General features: G+C 43.8%; 1 protein-coding gene across 3 annotated transcripts in view; it reads left to right on the top strand.

The window, feature by feature from the left end:
• ENAH (ENAH actin regulator) overlaps positions 1–7,928 on the top strand; it is a 70,643-nt gene extending 62,715 nt beyond the window's left edge. For 2 of the 3 annotated variants that reach the window (XM_069768428.1, XM_069768426.1), the window contains 2 exons: positions 4,054–4,111; positions 5,147–7,928. In XM_069768428.1, coding sequence (XP_069624529.1) covers positions 4,054–4,111; positions 5,147–5,184 — 96 coding nt within the window. In that variant the 3' untranslated portion in view covers positions 5,185–7,928. The remainder of the gene's footprint in view (positions 1–4,053; positions 4,112–5,146) is intronic. The other variant, XM_069768427.1, reaches the window with a different exon arrangement.
• The last annotated feature ends 9,328 nt before the right edge of the window (positions 7,929–17,256 follow it).

The following is a 17,256-nucleotide window of genomic DNA, read 5'->3' as shown; positions in this document are numbered from 1 at the left end:
GAGCGGTCTCTGGTTGCTATTAGGATCATATCTCTTGTTTCTTCGTAGTGCAATTTCAGAATAACGTCTCTAGGCATGTCAGGCGAACGAGGCTTGCCCAGTGCCCTGTGGATCCTGGTAATATGTAGGAGGGATGGGTCTATATCCGGCAGGAGCATAGCAAAAAGTGTGGTCATTGTTTCTTTAAGGGCAGTAATATGTTCCGGGAGACCTCTTATTCTCAAATTACTCCTGCGGGACCTGTTTTCATAATCCTCGCAGCGAAGTTCCATCTCATTAATGCGGTCTGTGTGATTTTTGGATGTCTCGTGATCCTCCTCCAGGGCATCTATCATAGACTCCATTTTTTCCTCTAAGTTATTTGTACGTTGCATAATGTCCTGTAATTGAGACGCAATGCCCTGCATGGCTGCAGAGAGTTCTGCTCTAAAAGTCTCCTGCAGCGATTTTGTGAGCGCTGCTGTGGAGATTATAGTCTCCATGCCTGGGGCAGTTCCCCCCTGGTCTGTGTTCTCCTCTACCTGCGGTGCTGTGGCCGGGGACGGAGCTGCTGCGGCGGCCATCTTGGATGTGTTGCCGCTCAGGAGAAGGTCCGTAATGAGGCGGCCTGCGGGTTGTGCCACGCTCCCCTTCTTCGGCATTACCGGTGGTGCCGATCCCGGGGGTGTAGGTGCCTCGGCTCCGGTGAGTTAGATGTGCTCTGACGGCTAATTAGGGCTGCGTGGGATCAGTTTGGGAGCGGAGCTCAGCACGACATGACCGTCGGCATCAAGGTCCGCGCATGCGCCGACGCCAGGTAATTTTTATTACACAATATATTCCGTAAAAACCGTTCACAAAAATCGGTTGCACTTGAAATTTTTTGTTTTCCAGCGCACTATGTGGTAAAATAAATGGTGTCATTCAAAAGTACATCTCGACCTGCAAAAAGCAAGACTTGTGTGATCGGGGAAAAAAAAATGTGTGAAAAGAATATCCCTAAAACGGAAAGGGATTAAATTTATGGTGCTTTGTTCTGGGCTTTAATCCTGCACCTGTGTAAATGTACAGCACAGACTTTATAGGGATATTCCCATCGCCAAAATCCTATCCCAATATATCGTAGGTGTAGTAATAATAATATTAGCAAATACTTCCATTTAGAAATGTAGCATAGTTCTTCTGATAAACTAGGTTGCTTACCCCAAGTGCAGGCATTCCAATAGCTTAGGTATCCATGGTTACAACCACTCATATAGTGACAGGTCGTTGTAAATGGCTTTAACCATGGAGACATAGGCTACTGCAATGCCCTGCACATGGGGTAAGTGACATAGCGAATCAGAAGAACTATACTGCATTTCTAATTAGAAGTATTTGTTAATATTATCATTATGCCTACTATATATTGGGATAGGATCTTTGCTTGGAGATTGGAATACCCTTTTAAGCTCCTGGAATGGCCTGGTCCCCTGTTGTCATATACAGCCGGGTCTGTGGGAAGAACAGTTGAAGTTTATTCGCGCTTCTATCTTATATTTTGCCGGCTACATAATGATCAATAAAGTGTACAGAAGCATCGGTACGGCAGATACGGTAATCTTGTAGCCGACATAGCAGAGCTTACTGGGTCCAGGCAGAGATTCAGGTCCGCTCTGCCAGTAACTGTCTGATTCCACTGGACTGTTTCCCCTGTAACTGGGGCTTCTATGAATTCTCCAGTCACAGTGGGGGAAAAAATGAAATAGGAAAAAAAAAATGCTCACCAGGCATATATGTGTCTTTTCTTATTGTGATCTCTTCTTTTCATGACTGTGAAAATTGTACATTCACACTGAAGGCATCAAAACTATGAATTAACACATGTGGAATTATATACTTGACAAAAAAGTGTGAAACAACTGAAATTATGTCTTACATTCTAGGTTCTTCAAAGTAGCCACCTTTTGCTTTGATGACTGCTTTGCACGCTCTTGGCATTCTCTTGATGAGCTTCAAGAGGTAGTCACCGGGAATGGTCTTCCAACAATCTTGAAGGAGTTCCCAGAGATGCTTAGCACTTGTTGGCCCTTTTGCCTTCACTCTGCGGTCCAGCTCACCCCAAACCATCTCGATTGGGTTCAGGTCTGGTGACTGTGGGGGCCAGGTCATCTGGTGTAGCACCCCATCACTCTCCTTCTTGGTCAAATAGCCCTTACACAGCCTGGAGGTGTTTGGGGTCAGTGTCCTGTTGAAAACTAAATGATGGTCCAACTAAACGCAAACCGGAGGGAATAGCATGCCGCTGCTAGATGCTGTGGTAGCCATGCTGGTTCAGTATGCCTTCAATTTTGAATAAATCCCCAACAGTGTCACCAGCAAAGCCCCCCCACACCATCACACCTCCTCCTCCATGCTTCACGGTGGGAACCAGGCATGTAGACTCCATCCGTTCACCTTTTCTGCGTCGCACAAAGACACGGTGGTTGGAACCAAAGATCTCAAATTTGGACTCATCAGACCAAAGCACAGATTTACACTGGTCTAATGTCCATTCCTTGTGTTCTTTAGCCCAAACAAGTCTCTTCTGCTTGTTGCCTGTCCTTAGCAGTGGTTTCCTAGCAGCTATTTTACCATGACGGCCTGCTGCACAAAGTCTCCTCTTAACAGTTGTTGTAGAGATGTGTCTGCTGCTAGAACTCTGTGTGGCATTGACCTGGTCTCTAATCTGAGCTGCTGTTAACCTGCGATTTCTGAGGCCGGTGACTCGGATAAACTTATCTTCAGAAGCAGAGGTGACTCTTGGTCTTCCTTTCCTGGGGCGGTCCTCATGTGAGCCAGTTTCTTTGTAGCGCTTGATGGTTTTTGCCACTGCACTTGGGGACACTTTCAAAGTTTTCCCAATTTTTCGGACTGACTGACCTTCATTTCTTAAAGTAATGATGGCCGCTCGTTTTTCTTTACTTAGCTGCTTTTTTCTTGCCATAATACAAATTCTAACAGTCTATTCAGTAGGACTATCAGCTGTGTATCCACCAGACTTCTGCTCAACACAACTGATGGTCCCAACACCATTTATAAGGCAAGAAATCCCACTTATTAAAGGGACTCTGTCACCTGAATTTGGCGGGCTATGAAATTAAAGAAAATATTGCGGCCAGCGGGAAAGGAAGCTGTGAATGAAAGAAGAGGAAACATCGGACCGGACACAGGGCATTTACATAGCCCGCCAAATTCAAGTAACAGTCCCTTTAAACCTGACAGGGCACATCTGTGAAGTGAAAACCATTCCCGGTGACTACCTCTTGAAGCTCATCAAGAGAATGCCAAGAGTGTACAAAGCAGTCATCAAAGCAAAAGGTGGCTACTTTGAAGAACCTAGAATATAAGACATAATTTCAGTTGTTTCACACTTTTTTGTTAAGTATATAATTCCACATGTGTTAATTCATAGTTTTGATGCCTTCAGTGTGAATGTACAGTTTTCGTAGTCATAAAAATACAGAAAAATCGAAGGTGAGCTAAGCCCACCGGCATCAGGGGCTTTATCTACAGCATTCTGGACCGCGGCACCCATCGGACCAGAACAGAACCGGGACCGCCCCTGGGTGAGTATAATCTAACCTCTTTTTCTCATCTTTCAGGTTACATCGGGGGCTTATGTACAGCATTACAGAATGCTGTAGATAAGCCCCTGATGCCGGTGGGCTTAGCTCACCTTCGATTTTGAGGGTGATAGATTCCCTTTAAATGAGAAGTTGTGTCCAAACTTTTGCTCTGTACTGTGTATGTATATGTATATATATATATATATATATATATATATATATATATATATATATATATATATATATATATATATATATATATATATATATGTATATATGTATATATATATATATATATATTTTTTTTTTTTTTTTCTCCTGTGTGTATGGCCAGGAGGTGAGGGGTAAGGTGGGTCGCGATGCAGCAGGGGGTGTCACCGGGCACACAATGCCCTAATCTGCTCCTGTGGGGATATCGCACTGTTTAATCACTGCCCTGTTTGATGTCGCTTCTTACATATTTTTTCCTCTTCTTTCCGTCTTTCAGGACATTTTAGAAGAGATGAGAAAAGAACTAGCAAAACTGAAAGAAGAGCTCATCGACGGTAAGCGCAGAAAGTGGCACGATCGCTCCCGTATACGCCTGACGAGAACGGCGCGACTTTGCTTTTATCAGACATCTGGTCATCCAGAAGGTCCGATACTCCGGCACTATCTAACGACAACAAGCAGAAATTATTAACTGTAGATATTGAGAATTTTGCAAGACTTGTGACATGACCGTACGAAATCGAGCAGAAAACCTTATGTCCCCCTCTACGCTATGTGCGGAGACCTACTTTGTAGGAAGATTGAAAATTGCTGATGGTAGAGGGACCCTTTAGGAGCAGAATGAATGGGGTCGCGAGGCACCAATTTGTATGGAGCCGCAAGTCCTGCCTGCGCACTGGGACTGCAGTGTATGGGACTGACGGAGATGGTCAAATGCACGACCAGCGCTAAATTCATAGGCGGACCGCTAACCGTTCAAGGCCACAACGCATGTAATGGCGCCACTTTCAATCAGCTGATCGGCTGAGGTGACGCTCAGATGATGTTATAAAAAGTCTGTTATAAGGCTACATGCCCAATAGTAAAGTCTCAGAAAAGCCCCTCTGAACATAAAACTTTAGGCTTCCAATTAGCACTGCCAGTTAGGTGTTTAACCATTTAAATCTCTAAGAGCAGAATTAAAGTTGAGCGATCACGTCTTGTGGCCGTTACGGCCGGCACCTTTTAACTCCCAATATGCCCAGCCACAAGCTGAGTTTTGCAGGAGGTTGTTATATACTTAAAAAAAAAAAAAAAAAAAAAAAAAAAATATATATATATATATATATATATATATATATATATATATATATATATATATATATATATATATATATATATATAAATATATATATATATATATATAATTTTTTTTTTATTTATATACTATATGCCCCAAAATGGCATTTTTTTTTTTTTAGTCTCCATCAATGTTCGTTGGTCACCATTTGTCGTCACTTCTCGAACTTTAAGTGTTTTGGTTTTTTTGCACCATTTCAGTTTTTTAGCTAACACATTTCCTTTTTTTTTTTTTTCTCGTTCTATTTTAGCCATTCGGCAAGAGCTTGGAAAATCAAACAGTACATAGAAATAAAACCCCGGCGGGAGGCGGCTCTGTGCCCTCATTAGAAAGGACTTCATCTTTTTATTCTAAGCTGTTTTCAAGGAAGTCTGGAGAAATCCTGCAGCCTTGGGAAGCGCAAATAAAAGATCTTTCGGAAACTTCAGTTTGGATGTTTTACCGAATCTCTCCTGGATTTTTCTGCCTTTTACATTTTCCCTCCCTTCTTGCACCTCAAGAGCGATGGTCTTAAGAAGAAAAAAAAAACTGAACAATAATTATGCAGAAATTCCGATCTCCTGATTTATTTTTAATACATATATTTTTTTTTCCCTGTCCAATGAGCTCGCAGCGCGTTCACGAGAATCCTACTCCGTCAAAAACTCCTCGCCTATAGTACCATGATCCAGAGGAGAGGAAAGCGTCGGGTCTAGCAAGTTATCACGTGTAACTCAGGTTCGTCTTCCTACAATGTTCATTCATTTTTTTAATTTTACGACGCCTGTCGTATAACGCCGCTGTATACTGGGTACCACGGCCATTTTTTTTGTCTGGTCTTTAGGAAGAAATTGGTGGAAAGAGACGAGAATTTTGCACATGGAGGGGGCTCTTAACTTTTTTTTTTTTTTACAATTTTTTTTTTTTTGTTATATACTTTTTTGGAATTTCGGCAAAGAGAAGACTAACAAGTATGAGGAATAAAAAAAAAATAAATAAAATGCTACTACCAAATCTTTAAAAAAAAAAAAAAAAAAGGAAAAAAGTAACGATAGTTAGAAATTTACTTTACTTGCATGGGAAGAAGGAAAAGAAAAATAGGGTCCCGTGCACGTCACGATGGCGGGCTGTCCTGGGTACGACGCCGCGTTCTCTGTAAGAAAAGTCTCTTTGATTTCTGGGTCATTTATTTTCTCGTAACTGCCTTCTCCGCCATGACGGCCCGTACCTACATGAATGACATAAAATCCGGCTTTAGGTTTGTTTTTTTTTCGCTTTCAATCATGACATTGATGACCGAGTGGATTGTACCGAGGGTTTTTGAAAGGAAGATTCGTCTGAAGTTTCAGAATATTTTGCGCAGGATGTTAAAAGGATGTAAAAAAAAATTTGCGAAGGACATTGGTAACGTTTTTTTGGATGGAATTGTGCCATATTGACTGCAGCCCGAAAGAAAAGGAAACCTTCGAAACCCAACCCTAGTAATTGCTGGACGCCAAAGCGGGACACCTCTAAGAACATTGATCACGTGGACCTTTTCCGACGCTCTTCTGATACTTGCTAAAACTCCATTGACTTTCCAAAATCCCCCCGCAAAAAAAATAAAATCGACCAGTACGTGCAAGCAGCCATTTTTCTCCTCCCCCCAGACCCCTAAGATATAAACTGTTCTGCATGGTACGAAGTCATGAAGGTTGTGGACTAGTTGGGAGAGGCTTGTCCGGGACCGGCTCACGTGAGGGATTTGTCATCTTCTACTGTTTATTTTATTTTTTTTCTGTCGGCCAATGTATGTGATCCCGCGCGTTTTCTGTTACCAGACTAAGCCAACGGCGAGCAGTCCAAAGTATATGACAACCCATGAAGAGGGGGGAAGACGGGGTCCTCCTACATTGATTTTTTTTTTTTCTTTCTTCGTTTTAAATGAAACCGATTTTATGCACTATGCGTTTTCGTGCCTTGGTCTAAAGATGAAATCTGAATTTTCAGTTCTAGAGTAATCAATTGTCTCCATCTCGCATTTACATCCCGTGTGACATATCAGAACCTTTTTTGTTCCCAAAAATAAAAAAAAACACTCCGACCCCACCACAATGTTCCAACATGAATAAATACCCTCCGGTTATTGATTCGTTGGATCATTAGAGATTTTAGTGATTTCAGGTTTTTGTTCTTTTTTTAAATTTCCAAAATTTAAAATGTTTACACCGGAACCTGTCACCAGTGTCCACTTCCCGTCTCCTGTTTTATTCCCGTCGTTCCCCTGAGTTTTCCAATGTTTTTCTTTTTAAAATCCGACATACGGTTCCAGAGATATGGGCTTTTTTGTGTACTGCACCCAATATGCTAATTTTTATGGTCTTAGCCAAGGGGGAATTGCTCACACCCTAAAGACACGCCCCTTTGTTCAAGACAAAATTAGCAGTGAATTAAAAAAAGGCCATATCTCTGGATCCGTAGGGCGGATTTTAAAAAGAAAAACAATGCAAAATTCAGCGGAGCAGAGTGGATAAAATGGAAGCAAAATCTGGCCACTTTTGACAGGTCCTCGAAGTCCAATTTATAGAAAAAAGAATAAAAATTGCTGGAAAAGATAATCATTTTGAGGGGGTTGTGTCCTGTTTTGTTGGGTATCTTACAAGTTTAAGGTATCCCGCTCGCTCCGAGCAAGCTTTTCTTTAGCAACACTGTGACCTAAGCTGTGATATAATGATACCCAAGGGGAATGGGGTAAAAATGATCAATTGCAATGAAACTGAATGTATAAAATCTGTGTGCTGGTGCTGAAATCTCTACTTTACAATCACCCCGGTCATGTTACATGTGTCTCATCCGAAGCAGGAGTCAGAATCCTTTTTACGAATGTTACCTGCCCGTGCTTCTTGTCTTTTTTTTTTTTTTGTTTGTTTTATTTTTACTACATTTAGATTTTTTTTCTCCATTTTGTGTCATCTCTATTTTTTACCGTTTTGTTTTCTAAATTTACTACATGCTAACTTTTTTTTTTTTTGTTTTGTTTGAGCAAATTAAATAAAATTGCAATATTAAGTGTTGCTACCTTTTTGGTCTGATGAAGGCTTCTAATCTGTGGACTGCTGGGAGAAGTTTTCTGACAGGTTATCTTGAATGTGACTTTAAAAAATAAAAAAAAAAATAGAAAAAAAAAAAAAAATTACTGAATGCCCTATAAATAAGTTTATGGTATCTCTTCTGGGAGGTTTACATACGCTATCATTATTTTTCTAATTTTGAAGATACATTTTACCAGTATTGAATACGCTCCAATAATGTAAGACTATGTAATATGTATAAATGAAGACTGTATATAATCACAGTTGTGCGTGTTTATCTTAAAACGCTCGAATTGACCAAAAAATGTTGGTTTTCGTGGCACAGGAGAGTCTCGGTTAAGACGCGCAGCTCAACACCAATTGACCTTGAGAAAGTAAGGATTTGGTTGCCTTTTGGGGGAACTTCTTTTTTCTTTTTTTTTTTCTGAGCTCTTTTTCAGCTGATTTGTGGCCACAGGGTTCAGCTCAATTTTATTTGGTCATAAACCAGTTGAGACGAGCACAGAAGAAAGCGTTTTAAACTCTCCAGTCAAAATGAGCTCACTGACTGGTTCTCTGTTAACTCATTTGGAAATCTGCAACTAGACAGTGCAACACAGAGGTTCTAGAAGGTGCCACTAGGGGGAGCCGGTGATCTAACTGAATACTGATTTATTGCAGAGTTCAATGGTAGCTCTGTGTACAGTGAGCTCCCTCTAGTGGCGACTGCAAGCAGCTAGAATAAGGGGGAGCACTGAAAGGGGTCATCCTGCTACTTTTTTCACCTATACACAGGAGTTGTAGGTGTTATATTATCCATGGGGTCTGACACTTAGGACCCCCACCAATTAAAGGGGCAGTGTAAATAGTAGTAGTGTTGCTCCATGCACAGCCTGAGACTTCCGAAGATGGGGAAATGTGCACTACCACCCCGTGCACACAGGGACCTCTAGGACCACTGCTCTGCTGATTGAGGAGGGTCCCATTGTTTGGACCCCCAGTGATCGTTCATCTATTGCTTATATGCATGTGATAAATGTATTAACAAAAATCATCAGAAAATGACTGTTCAAACCAAGCACAGGTGAACCCTTGCCACGGATGAGCATTTCTGCCCACCTACTTGTTTTCCATTTTTCTCTGGGTGGAGATGGAAAACGTGGATGGTAAGGTGCACTGAACTGTGCGGCCACGCCAAGGATGCCACGAGCGCAGGTGCTAAGTTTGATGACGGACTTTCTTCACGAGCTAAACAGCAGCAATTATCCCATTTACTGGCCGCAAGCAGATGTTTTTAAGAAAATAAAAGTATATTAGAAAGTTGCATTTTTCATGGGGCTGACACAAGACTTTTAGGATTATTTTAGTCCTCAATGTTCAGGAGCGCACTGCTCCCCTGCCTCCCCGATTCCTGCGAGCGCGCTGCTCCCCTGCCTCCCCGATTCCTGCGAGCGCACTTCTTCCCTGCCTCCCCGATTCCTGCCTGTCTGGGAACAGTGGCTCCTGAGTGATTGACAGTTCAGACCAGCGGCTACTGGGGAGCGCAGGGGCACTGAGGCTGGCCGGATCTGACGATTTGGCCACCTGCAGCGCAGCAGTTACAAGCTCGATCGAATAGAGGTTGTAAGTGCTGCACTCCTCACCACTTGACGGCACAATATGACTTTTGATACCTAGCACAGGCGCTCGGCGCACCATGGCGTGGCTGAGCAGCTCTGCGCAACTTCCCACCTACTTGTTTTACATCCATCTCTGGCTTCTGTCAATCAAGAAGAGGAGAACAGAGAAAAATGCAAAACGAGTAAATTAGAAGACGCGCTGAACGGCACGGCGACGCCAGGGGTGCACACAGCGCCTGTGCTTGGTTTAGTCATTATTTTGCAGACCCTCACGCTTAAGATATTTCATTAGGGGGAAAGTGAAATTTTTCCCTCTTGAAGAATTTTTTTATACATTTTCTAATCCCCCCCCCCCCCCCCAAAAAAAAAAACCATGTAAACTAAATGCATCGGAGGATGGTGGGGGATGCGGGTGCAGTTACTTTCTAACGCTGCGGGAGGGGGACGAAGGAGTCGCTGTCTGGAGACGTCTACAGTGCCAGGTTCACACCTGGAGGAGCCGCCGGGATGGAAAGCGAGAATATGCAGCCACAAAGATAGAAATGGAGCCAACGGCACAGGTGAGAAGCATCCCGGCTGCACTGTTATCTGATGCATATGGGGGGGGGGGCAGTGCATGACAGAGGGTCTTCATGGAGAGCTGCAGGCACTATCTGCTGACACAACCTTATAGGCACCGATGACCCCTCAGATGGAGACCCCTTTAAGGCTTAGGCTACTTTAACACTAGCGTCGGATTCGGCCCGTCGCATTGCGTCGGGTCGAGATTCCGACGCTAGCGTTTGATGCGCCGCACAACGGGTGCAGCGGATGCATTTCTCCGGCGCATCCGCTGCCCCATTGTGAGGTGTGGGGAGGTGGGGGCGGAGTTCCGGCCGCGCATGCGCGGTTGGAAAAAGCGGTCCGTCGGCAGCAAAAAACGTTACATTTAACGTTTTTTGCTCCCGGCGGTCCGCCACAACCGTCGCACGACGGTTGCGACGTGTGACAATACGTCGCAATGCGTCGGTAATGTTACTCTATGGGGCAAAAACGCATCCTGCAAACAACTTTGCAGGATGCGTTTTTCCCCCTAAACTACGCATTGCGACGTATTAAAAAAAACGCCAGTGTGAAAGTAGCCTTTATTGTAATGTGTAGAGCGGGGGGTCTGCGTCATTCAGCACGCCTGTCGTTGTGTAACTACAACTACCAGCATTGCCTGCTGTCACCAAGTCCAAGCTGTCAGGGCATGTTGGGAGTTGTAGTGTGTCTATAGGCTTGTGCTGCCAGTAAACCATGTAATAGTTCATGGTTTCTTTGGCGTAACAATGTGTCCTAAAACTAAAATGAAAATCCTGGAGCCGTTCCTGATCTTGCAGGGAGGGATCATTTCCTTGTATTCACCTTGCAGGATGTAGAACAAATATGCCGGCGTCACTTTCAAGATTTCACACGGTGCAATATATTCACTAGTGAGCTGCCGAGAGGAATAACCAGAGACCCCAGAGGTAAATCATTTGTGAGCGTCTCGAAATATCCTGTAATAATTTTAAACATTTAGTGGCCAAGATGAGAATGCCCCTGGTTATGGTAAAATTCTGCCTTCCTGCGGTCACCACTAGGGGGAGCTCTCCCATATGAATTTGTAAGGCAAAATAAATCTGGGACTAACCTGTGCCCGCCCCATCACCGCAACCAGTCGTTAGGTGCATGTTGTGCCCAGCTCGTTACCACCCGCTCAGGATCAGTGTATTTAGGGTCAGATGAGCTATTTGATTTTTTTTGGGGGGGAGATGGGGCATGCAAATTATATATTGTCAATGGTGTTGGGGCGCCCAGGACTAGTCCTGCCTGGCATATACGGCATGTACTGTATGTGACCTGTATGTAGTGTATACTGTGCAGATTGACTGCAGGCGAAATAACTGGCATACCTTCCGTGTGTGGAAGGATAAATAATAATCTCTTAGATTCCCGTAGATGGAGCGTTCTCCGGAGACCTCCTGTACAAAGGGAAGACGGACAGGTTCTCCCAGAGGCCAAGAATGAGCCGAGGCGCCCGATGAAGACGCGGACGGCCGCCCGCGGACACTTAAAGGGGCCCTGTGTGTTTGTATTTTATTTATTCCTGTTCTTTATGGATCATGAATGTAGACCGAGCCGTTTAGTGCATAGACGGTCTGGACATAGGTCCTAAGTGTGTCCATAGCCTGTGATTGCCAGACAGAGCAGCACGGCTCCTATATTATTATTTATTATTATAGCGCCATTTATTCCATGGCGCTTTACATGTGAGATACTATGTTTCTGATTCCTGAAGAAAGTGAGAATATAACCTTAGGCTTTGTTTACACTGGGGGTTTTTTCCCCCCCGGAATCTGGAGAAATCAAATTGAGGTAGTGGGGAAAAAAGCAAACCTGTATTTCTGCAACTTTTTTTTTTTTTTGAGGAATTGTTTTTACAACATTCATTGTGCTTAAAAAACAAAACAAAAAAAAAACCCACTATCAAACCTGACACTCGGGGTCCGTACGACGGCATTACAGAGATGACTACCTTGTATATCAATTTTATATATTTTTTTTTAATTGTTTGTCTTTTACAGTAACCATACAATATTCTGTAACTTTATTTTTCTATCAATATATATACCGTATATGTATATATACCGTGTGTGTGTGTGTGTGTGTGTGTATATACAGTGGGGCAAAAAAGTATTGTCAGTCAGCAATAGTGCAAGTTCCACCACTTAAAAAGATGAGAGGCGTCTGTAATTTACATCATAGGTAGACCTCAACTATGGGAGACAAACTGAGAAAAAAAAATCCAGAAAATCACATTGTCTGTTTTTTTAACATTTTATTTGCATATTATGGTGGAAAATAAGTATTTGGTCAGAAACAAAATTTCATCTCAATACTTTGTAATATATCCTTTGTTGGCAATGACAGAGGTCAAACGTTTTCTGTAAGTCTTCACAAGGTTGCCACACACTGTTGTTGGTATGTTGGCCCATTCCTCCATGCAGATCTCCTCTAGAGCAGTGATGTTTTTGGCTTTTCGCTTGGCAACACGGACTTTCAACTCCCTCCAAAGGTTTTCTATAGGGTTGAGATCTGGAGACTGGCTAGGCCACTCCAGGACCTTGAAATGCTTCTTACGAAGCCACTCCTTCGTTTCCCTGGCGGTGTGCTTTGGATCATTGTCATGTTGAAAGACCCAGCCACGTTTCATCTTCAATGCCCTTGCTGATGGAAGGAGGTTTGCACTCAAAATCTCACGATACATGGCCCCATTCATTCTTTCATGTACCCGGATCAGTCGTCCTGGCCCCTTTGCAGAGAAACAGCCCCAAAGCATGATGTTTCCACCACCATGCTTTACAGTAGGTATGCTGTTTGATGGATGCAACTCAGTATTCTTTTTCCTCCAAACACGACAAGTTGTGTTTCTACCAAACAGTTCCAGTTTGGTTTCATCAGACCATAGGACATTCTCCCAAAACTCCTCTGGATCATCCAAATGCTCTCTAGCAAACTTCAGACGGGCCCGGACATGTATGGCTTAAGCAGTGGGACACGTCTGGCACTGCAGGATCTGAGTCCATGGTGGCGTAGTGTGTTACTTATGGTAGGCCTTGTTACATTGGTCCCAGCTCTCTGCAGTTCATTCACTAGGTCCCCCCGCGTGGTTCTGGGATTTTTGCTCACCGTTCTTGTGATCATTCTGACCCCACGGGGTGGGATTTTGCGTGGAGCCCCAGATCGAGGGAGATTATCAGTGGTCTTGTATGTCTTCCATTTTCTAATTATTGCTCCCACTGTTGATTTCTTCACTCCAAGCTGGTTGGCTATTGCAGATTCAGTCTTCCCAGCCTGGTGCAGGGCTACAATTTTGTTTCTGGTGTCCTTTGACGGCTCTTTGGTCTTCACCATAGTGGAGTTTGGAGTCAGACTGTTTGAGGGTGTGCACAGGTGTCTTTTTATACTGATAACAAGTTTAAACAGGTGCCATTACTACAGGTAATGAGTGGAGGAAAGAGGAGACTCTTAAAGAAGAAGTTACAGGTCTGTGAGAGCCAGAAATCTTGATTGTTTGTTTCTGACCAAATACTTATTTTCCACCATAATATGCAAAAAAAATGATCAAAAAAACAGACAATGTGATTTTCTGGATTTTTTTTTCTCAGTTTGTCTCCCATAGTTGAGGTCTACCTATGATGTAAATTACAGACGCCTCTCATCTTTTTAAGTGGTGGAACTTGCACTATTGCTGACTGACTAAATACTTTTTTGCCCCACTGTATATATTTTGGAGGGGGGAGAGCAATAGCTTACATCAGTAACGTTTTTAGCACATACACTGATTTGATCGCTTTCTATGGCATTTGTTTTGTAGGAGAAGAGCTGACCCAAAATTATATTTATTTTTTCAGACTTTTGTGGACTAGGTAATGTGACAAAAGGTTGTTTTGAAACCGAAAAAGTAAAGCGATTTTCCATTTATTTTGATTTTTTTTTTTTTTGAATTGCCGTAGTGGGGCATGAACGTGTAATTTTTTGCTTGTTCTATATATTGCAGTTCTTCAGGAACACCAACATGGCTGTATAACACAGCCGGCACCCACTGTGTTCTGAGCCCACTCCAAACACCCGCACCCAACTGGTGCCCACTAGTGGTGGTGGCATGCAGCGATCAGTTTTCTTTTCTTTTTATATAAGGGAACTTGCAAAATCTGAAGGGAGAAGTCTCCAGTAGTGATGAGCGAGCGTGCTGGGATCAGGTGTTATCTGAGCATGCTCGGGTGCTAAGTGTCTTCAGCGTGCTGTATGACTCGCGACAGTTCGACAGCCGTAACATATACAGGGATTTACTAAGAGTGTTGAGGCTGTCGAGCTGCCATGAGACGTGCAGCCGTGGGGGCTCGAACATGTTATTCGAGCATGCTGCAGCCACTTGGTTAGCCCATGAGCATGCTTAGATAACACCTTATCCCAGCTTGTTCGCTCATCACTAGTCCGCCTCGCACAGTGTTGTTTTGGGGGCCGAGCGCTCCTCTTATGCTGCAGGATGTCGTTTACATCAGACAGGAAATCTGCACCGCCAGCACGACTGAGTCACTTCCTGGGCGCGGAGGGAAGGGGACGACCAGCGGCGGCCTGTAGACCACACTCCTGATGCTGCTGTAACTTTAAGAAAATTAAACGGACATTAACAAGTCGTCTGTCTGGTTCCTAAAAAGTCTCCAATTGCTCTATCACTACAGATTCTGTAATAACCCGACACAAGGACCCTGCCACTCCGAGATGCTGAATTTTGTTTTTTTGTGCTTTTTTCTTTTTCCTCTTTAAGATCTGTGATTATTCTATTTTTTATTTTTCTGTCCCTATAGTCATATTAGGGCTCGAAAATTTTTTTTTTTTTTTTGGCAGGATAAGTTGAAGTTATGAATGACCGTATTAACTTTCCTATGTATTGTACGGAGGGAAAAAAAAGGTAAAAAAAATCCCAAGTGTGGTGAGAGATGAAGAACTGAAACTATTTTTTTTTTTTTTTTGCGTTTTTATTCTTACAACAGTTACTATTCTACAATTTTTACTACTTTGGTGAAAATAAGTTTATATAGTTTTGTAAGTTAAGAAAAACAAACAAACCTCCTCGCCCTATTCTGAAAACTTTATTGCTTTTTTTTTCTGGCGGCTGAAGGTTTTTTAGTTATTTTAATATTTTTGCAGCATGAGCTGGGGTTTTTCTTGAAACCATTTTTGAGTCTGTATAACTTTCTGATCTTTTTATTTTTTTTTGAGGCATTCTGCAATTAAATTTTTTATTTTCTCCCATTTTGACTTTCATGGTATAAGATAAATGTTTATATTGTTATTATATACATATATTTTTTTACATTTTTTTTTCTTTGAAGCCCCTGGCTGCCAGGACAACCCATTGGCCCCCTGTGATCGGTACCGACTCTCCTCCATTCCTAACCTCTGCAATGAGCCTGCCCTCTGCAGCGGCAGATGTCGGCTGTGTTACACGGTTAGCATCTGCTATCGGAGCTTATATTGCTTCTGTTAACCCCTTACGAGCTGATGTCAAATATCTGACAGCTGTATATAAGGGATGTACCATTTCATGTGCCCAGCGGTGCAGTCATGGGGTATCCAATGGGTTGCCATGACAGCCGGGAGCCCTCTGTGCCCACCATGCCCTGCCACAGGCCTGAGCCATGTAGGCGGTGTGATATCACGACATATTACAAGATTATAATAGTACTAGATGGTGGCCTGATTCTAACGCATCGGGTATTCTAGAATATGTATGTATATAGCAGCTACATAGTATATAGCACAGGCCACGTAGTATATAGCAAATACTATGTGGCCTGTGCTATATACCATGTGGCTGCTATATACATATTGTAGAATATCCGATGCGTTAATACAGGCCACACAGTATATAAAACAGCCCACATACTATAGAACAACCCACGCAGTATATAACTCAGGCCACACAGTATATAACATAGCCCACATACTATATAACAACCCACGCAGTATATAACTCAGGCCACATACTATAAAACAACCCACGCAGTATATAACTCAAGCCACATACTATATAACAACCCACGCAGTATATAACTCAGGCCACATACTATAAAACAACCCACGCAGTATATAACTCAAGCCACATACTATAAAACAACCCATGCAGTATATAACACAGCCCACATACTATATAACAACCCACGCAGTATATAACTCAGGCCACATACTATAAAACAACCCATGCAGTATATAACTCAGGCCACGCAGTATATAACACAGGGCACGTAGTATATCGCACAACCCACAGAGTATATAACAGCCACGCAGTATATAACACAGGCGACGCAGTATATAGCACAGGGCACGTAGTATCTAACACTGCCTATGTAGTATATAGCAGCCACGCGGTATCTAACACAGCCCACGTAGTATTTAGCAGTGTGGGCACCATATCCCTATTATTAAAATAAATAGTTATATACTCACCTCCTGGGATCCAGCAAAAACTCTGGCGCTGAGCGCGCGGCTGCCGCCATCTTCCGTTCCCGGGATGCATTGTGAAATTACCCAGATGACTTAGCGGTCTCGCGAGACCGCTAAGTCTTCTGGGTAATTTCGCAATGCATCTCTGAGAACGGAAGATGGCGGCAGGCGCGAGCGCATCGTCGGATGACGGAAGGTGAGAAGAGCAGGTTTTTGTTTTTTTTTTATTACATCTTTTTACTATTGATGCTGCATAGAGGAGAGACAGAGGCAAACTGCAGAGTGAAGAAAGAGCAGAGAAAGCAGAGAGAACGGCAGAGCAGGGACGGAGGAGAGGGCAGGGACGGAGGAGGGGGCAGGGACGGAGGAGGGGGCAGGGACGGAGGAGAGGGCAGGGACGGAGGAGGGGGCAGGGACGGAGGAGGGGGCAGGGACGGAGGAGGGGGCAGGGACGGAGGAGGGGGCAGGGACGGAGGAGGGGGCAGGGACGGAGGAGGGGGCAGGGACGGAGGAGGGGGCAGGGACGGAGGAGGGGGCAGGGACGGAGGAGGGGGCAGGGACGGAGGAGGGGGCAGGGACGGAGGAGGGGGCAGGGACGGAGGAGGGGGCAGGGACGGAGGAGGGGGCAGGGACGGAGGAGGGGGCAGGGACGGAGGAGGGGGCAGGGACGGAGGAGGGGGCAGGGACGGAGGAGGGGG

Source organism: Ranitomeya imitator, chromosome 5 (assembly GCF_032444005.1).
Source record: "Ranitomeya imitator isolate aRanImi1 chromosome 5, aRanImi1.pri, whole genome shotgun sequence".
NCBI classification, from domain to species: Eukaryota; Metazoa; Chordata; class Amphibia; order Anura; family Dendrobatidae; genus Ranitomeya; species Ranitomeya imitator.
The sequence above is the reverse complement of the archived record's forward strand: the minus strand, read 5'-3'. Positions and strand labels throughout refer to the sequence as shown.